Source organism: Loxodonta africana, chromosome 1, assembly GCF_030014295.1.
Source record: "Loxodonta africana isolate mLoxAfr1 chromosome 1, mLoxAfr1.hap2, whole genome shotgun sequence".
In the NCBI taxonomy this organism is placed as follows: Eukaryota; Metazoa; Chordata; class Mammalia; order Proboscidea; family Elephantidae; genus Loxodonta; species Loxodonta africana.
This window is the reverse complement of record NC_087342.1, coordinates 237,993,010-237,999,009: the sequence shown is the minus strand read 5'-3', so window position 1 is coordinate 237,999,009 and position 6,000 is coordinate 237,993,010. Positions and strand designations below refer to the sequence as shown.

The 6,000-nt window shown below is 47.5% G+C and overlaps 1 protein-coding gene across 2 annotated transcripts in view; it reads left to right on the top strand.

Moving 5' to 3' along the window:
- The first annotated feature begins 277 nt into the window (after window positions 1-277).
- UNC93A (unc-93 homolog A) overlaps window positions 278-6,000 on the top strand; it is a 38,964-nt gene continuing 33,241 nt past the window's right edge. For both annotated transcript variants that reach the window (XM_003419213.2, XM_003419214.2), the window contains exon 1: window positions 278-364. In XM_003419213.2, coding sequence (XP_003419261.2) covers window positions 278-364 — 87 coding nt within the window. The remainder of the gene's footprint in view (window positions 365-6,000) is intronic.

The window sequence follows — 6,000 nt, the reverse complement described above, 5'->3', positions numbered from 1 at the left end:
ATATCAGTAGGATTCCTAATCTCTTGCCGCTTAAGAAAGTGGTAGCTGTGGACTGCAGACAAGGAGAATGGATGGCAGCCCTCAGCGAGCCCTGCGGTGTCCGCGATAACCAGGTTCATTAAGTGCAGCGGCTCTAACGACTAACAGGCCTTTGACTCAGATGACAGAGAGAATGCGACTTCTCAGCGCAGACTGCTTTTCCTGTCCCTCTGTTTGTTTCTCGTAGGCTGCCACAAGGTCCCACACCCGCTGATGGTCAGCACTTGCCACCGGCTCCATGGACCGCAGCCTGAAGAACGTGCTGGTGGTTTCCTTCGGGTTCCTCCTGCTCTTCACGGCCTACGGGGGGCTGCAGAATCTGCAGGTGAGCGTTACTTCACGTTGGCGCTTCTCTCGGCCTCCGAGAATCCTAGTAGTCACAGGAGTATGACGAATGTGTGATGCCTTTTTATTCAGCTCACCCTAGTGTTTCTGTCCCCCTCCAAACAACTGTTTGAAATTAATAGCAGGGTTTTTAAAATTATTATTTTATTGTGTTTCAGTGAAAGCTTACAGTGCAAATTAATTTCTCATTCAAAAATGTGTACACGAAGTGCTTTGTGACATTGGTTGCAATCCCCACAATGTGTCAGTGCTCTCCCCCTTTCCCTTTCCACCCTGGGTTCTCCGTGGTCATTTGTCCAGTTTTCCTGTCCCTTCCTGCCTTCTCATCTTTGCTTTTGGGCAGGAATTTCCCATTTGGTCTTATACACTTTTCTGAACTAAGAAGCACGTTCTTCACATGTGTTATTGTTTGTTTATAGGTCTGTCTAATCTTCAGCTGAAAGGTGGACTTTGGGAGCGGCTTCAGTTCTAAGTTAGCAGGGTGTCTGCGGGGTCATAGTCTCCGGGGTTCTTCCGGGCTCTGTCAGACCAGTCAATCTGGTCTTTGTGAACTTGAACTTTGTTCTGCATTTTTCACCCACTCTGTTCAGGACCCTCTATGGTGATCCCTGTCAAAGCAGTCAGTGGTGGTAGATGGGCACCATCTAGGTCTTCTGGGCTCAGGCTGGTGGAGGCTGCAGTTCATTAGTCCTTTGGACTAATATTTTCCTTGTGTCTTTGTTTTTCTTCACTAAACAGCAGTTCTTGTATTCAATCCTACAATGTATGGCTCCCATTAGCATTCCAGTGGAGTCCCGGGGTGGCGCAAATGGGTAAGCACTGGACTACTAACTGGAAGGTTGGCGGTTCAAGCCCACCCAGAGGTACCTCAAAAGTGAGATCTGGTGGTCTGCTTCCGGAAGATGACAGCCTTAAAAGCCCTGTGGAGCAGTTCTAGCCCGCACGCACGGGGCGTCGTGAGCCAGAACCAACCTGACGGTGACCACCACCACCACCACCACACGTCCCAGGAAGAACTGCACAAGCGCCCAGCGTGTGTTTGCCCCATGGACAAAGATAGCAAGGACTTGGGTTACCGAGTTGACATAAAACATTCCTGGCCTTGGGGTGGGCCGGGCACATGTGGAGATACAAGGAGGAGATATGAGATACAGGACAAATCGTTGTGAATTCTGTGGCTTGTGCAGCGGGCTCTGTAATCAGATGCAACAATGCGAATTTATCAAATTTCGCCAGGCCTTGAAGATTCCAAACCTGCCCTGAGCAAACTGTGAACTTTGACCAAGTGGTTTCTGCGTATTTTGGACCCTTTACTGAGCTCTCACCTCCTCGGGGCTGTGAACCTGGAACTCTAACAAGCTCCTCTACGAGGCCGTGGCTGTGGCTGTGCACACCGTGGAGTAGATTGGATGTGTCCTGTCTTCCTGAGGTGGTTGCGGTGTAATTCTGCTCTGTTGCCATGGACTCAACCTCCAGGGCACCCAGGGGCTGGGCAGGCCATGGGCCCACAGCTGGGGCAGCATCCTATCAGCACTGCCCGGGATGCATCCAGAGTGCAGCACCCTGTGGCCTTGGGGCTGTCATATCATAAAACATTTTCAGAGCCTCTGTTGGTTTGTCAACCAAGGACAAGAATTAGGAACCTACTGTGTGTATGGCCTTGAACCATAAGAACAGCCAGGGGACTCGGAGTCAAGGGTAGAGTGGTAGGAAGGGAGAGAGTCTAACTTTCTGTCCTCGCTGGTCCTACACAAACACATCAGACCCTTACATTGGCAAAGAAGCTCAAACTCAGCCTGAAATTCCAAATTTCGTATTTTCTTCACTGAACCCCTATCAGTCTTGTCTCCAGGAAGATTCACAGAAAAGGCATTACAGCCAGGGGTGATTTTAAAGGAAAGGGGGGGAGGAAGCGGGGTCTCCTTTCTTGCCATTATACGTCGTAACGTCTGGAGTTGTTGCGGCTCCACAACCTTGTCAGTGTGTCTGGAACCTTCTTCCCTGCTGAACTGGACCGAGCAGTGGTCTGAGTCATCTGTGCTTTCCGGCAGGGGATTCTACAAGGTGTGGCCCAATCAGAGTCCTCCCCCTTTAGAAAAGGTGCCCAGGAACGTCAGAGGCAGGACAGAGCGTCTGAGATGAGGAGCCTGGTGATGACGGTGGGGAGGGGGATTCCCAGGAAACAGCTGCCCAGCTGACTGACTGGGAACTAGCCTCAGGATTTGGGGGCCAGAGGAAGGAGAGCCTCAAAGACCACCAATGGGCTTCCACTCAGGCAGCCCTCCACGATGCCAAGAATACAGGCGAGTGTTTGCAGACAGCATCTGCAGCTTGCCACTCCTACACATGCAAACACAGGTGTGTGAACACAGTCATTCACCTGGCAAAAGACAAACCAAAAACCTACTGCCATCAAGTTGGTTCTGACTCATAGCAACCCTATAAGACAGTAGAACTGCCCCATAGTGTTTCCAAGGAGTGGCTGGTGGAGTCAAATTGCCGACCTTTTGGTCAGCAGCCTGAGCTCTTAACCACCGGGCCGCCAGGGCTCCAGCAAAAGACAAGAGCTTCTAAAATTCAGTTCCCACTTTGGATTTTAAAATGTCTTCCTTTTCAGTGATGTGCAATCAAACCAATTACAAGGGACAAATATATCTTGTCAATTTGCAGCATTGCTGTGAGTGGGAAAGAAATCCCAGTGCAGAGAATGCTGTACTCTTCCATTACATAAAAGGAGGCGAGCTCATTAATACACAAGAGTTTAACACTTGAGTGTTTAATATGTCAGTATTAATAAAAAGGCTCAAGCCAAACCAACTCTCTCACACCATACTCCTAGCAATACAGTTGTAAAGAGAAATTTCCAGGTAACGCCAACTTAAGAAGATAGTGATCAATTTCCATCTTCCAACCAGATCTCAGAATTTTTATAGCAATAGCCATTCTTTTTCAGTTTCAGCTACTGAAAAAAAAAATTAAACGATGCAGAAAGCATCAAAAGAAGATGGAAGGAATACACAGAGTCATTATATCAAAAAGAATTAGTAGATATTCAACCATTTCAAGAGGTGGTATATGCTCAGGAACCGATGGTGCTGAAGGAAGAAGCCCAAGCTGCTCTGAAGACATTGGTGAAAAACAAGGCTCCAGCAATTGATGGAATATCAGTTGAGATGTTTCAACAAACAGATGTAGCGCTGGAGGCGCTCACTCGTCTATGCCAAAAAATATGGAAGACAGCTTCCTGGCCAACTGACTGGAAGAGATCCATATTTATGCCTATTCCCAAAAATGGTGAGCCAACTGAATGTGGAAATTATAGAACAATATCATTAATATCACATGCAAGCAACATTTTGCTGAAGATCATTCAAAAACGGCTGCAGCAGTATATCGACAGGGAACTGCCAGAAATTCAGGCTGGTTTCAGAAGAGGACGTGGAACCAGGGATATCATTGCTGATGTCAGATGGATCCTGGCTGAAAGCAGAGAATACCAGAAGGATGTTTACCTGTGTTTTATTGACTATGCAAAGGCATTCCACTGTGTGGATCATAACAAATTATGGATAACATTGCAAAGAATGGGAATTCCAGAACACTTAATTGTGCTCATGAGGAACGTTTACATAGATCAAGAGGCAGTTGTTCGGACAGACCAAGGGGATACTGATTGGTTTAAAGTCAGGAAAGGTGTGCATCAGGGTTGTATTCTTTCACCATACCTATTCAATCTGTATGCTGAGCAAATAATCCGAGAAGCTGGACTACATGAAGAAGAACGGCGTATGAGGATTGGAGGAAGACTCATTAACAACCTGCGTTATGCAGATGACACAACCTTGCTTGCAGAAAGTGAAGAGGACTTGAAGCACTTACTAATGAAGATCAAAGACCACAGCCTTCAGTATGGATTACACCTTAACATAAAGAAAACAAAAATCTTCACAACTGAACCAACGAGCAACATCATGATAAATGGAGAAAAGACTGAAGTTGTCAAGGATTTCATTTTATTTGGATCCACAATTAACAGCCATGGAAGCAGCAGTCAAGAAATCAAAAGATGCATTGCATTGGGTAAATCTGCTGCAAAGGATCTTTTCAAAGTGTTGAAGAGCAAAGATGTCACCCGGAAGACTAAGGTGCGCCTGACCCAAGCCATGGTATTTTCAATCACATCATATGCATGTGAAAGCTGGACAATGAATAAGGAAGACTGAAGAAGAGTTGACACCTTTGAATTGTGGTGTTGGCGAAGAATATTGAATATACCATGGAGTGCCAAAAGAACGAACAAATATGTCTTGGAAGAAGTGCAGCCAGAATGCTCCTTAGAGGCACGGATGGCAAGACTGGGTCTTACATACTTTGGACATGTTGTCAGGAGGGATCAGTCCCTAGAGAAGGACATCATGCTTGGCAGAGTACAGGGTCAGCGGAAGAGGAAGACCCTCAACGAGGTGGATTGACACAGTGGCTGCAACAATGAGCTCAAGGATAACAATGATCGTGGGGATGGTGCAGGACCGGGCAGTGTTTCGTTCTGTTGTGCATAGGGTCGCTATGAGTCGGAATCGACTCGACAGCACCTAACAACAACAACAGCAAGCCGTTCTTGCTTTCAGTTATAATTAATCAACAAATGTTTTAAGTACCCGTTTTGAGCAAGGCATTGGGGGAGGTTTTTGAAAAGCAGAACGTTTTCCCTGCCTTCAGAGGGATTGTCATCATAAAGGGTAACCAGGTGACAGGTACTAGAGGTCCAGTGACTGCAGAGAGGTCAATTCTAGAACAAGCTCAGAGGGCTGATCTCCATGAATGAGGGTAGTCAGGAAGGACGTTGGTGAAGAGGTAGTCCTTGATCTGTGCCCTGGAGAATGGGCATAATTCGGAGGGAGAAGGTGAGAGTAGAGAGAGATGAGGGGTAGGGTCGCTTCACAGAGAAAGGATGCGGAGCAGAGCCTGGAGTTGGGGAGCCTGGCTGAGCCAGAATCAGCCCCAGGAGCTTGGACTTTACCTGCGGGATAGGGGATAACGGGGGCAAAAGGAGTGCTTTGGGCCGTGAAACCCAGCAGCATTATGCAGGGACTTTTGGTCCAAAACATTCTATCTTGTCAGGGAGACCAGGTAAGAAGGACTTTCAATCGTCCATGTATTGAAAGTTCTGGCTTTGGAGTCATGCAGATGGGCTCTGAGGTCCTGCTCTCCTGTTAACTAGCTGTGTGTAGGATTGCAAAGGTACTCAGTGTCTCTCTCTTCGTCTTTACCATGGGGATAGGAATACCTACCTCTTGGCCTTCTCCTCTGTGTCTCAGTGCCTCCATGTCCAAACCTTCCTGTTATTATAGAGACGCCAGTAATACTGCATTAGGACCCACCCTACTACCCTCTGTGAACCCTGGTGGCACACTGGTTAACCGCTCAGCTGCTAACCGAAAGGTCGGTAGTTCAAACTCACCAGCTGCTCCTCAGGAGAAAGGTGTGGCAGTCTGCTCCTGTAAAGATTACAGCTTTGGAAACCCTACGGGGCAATTCTACTCTGTCCCATAGGGTCCTTACAGGTCAGAATCCAGGAGAAGTCCTCCTCCTCTTCCTCCTCCCTCTTTCCTCCTA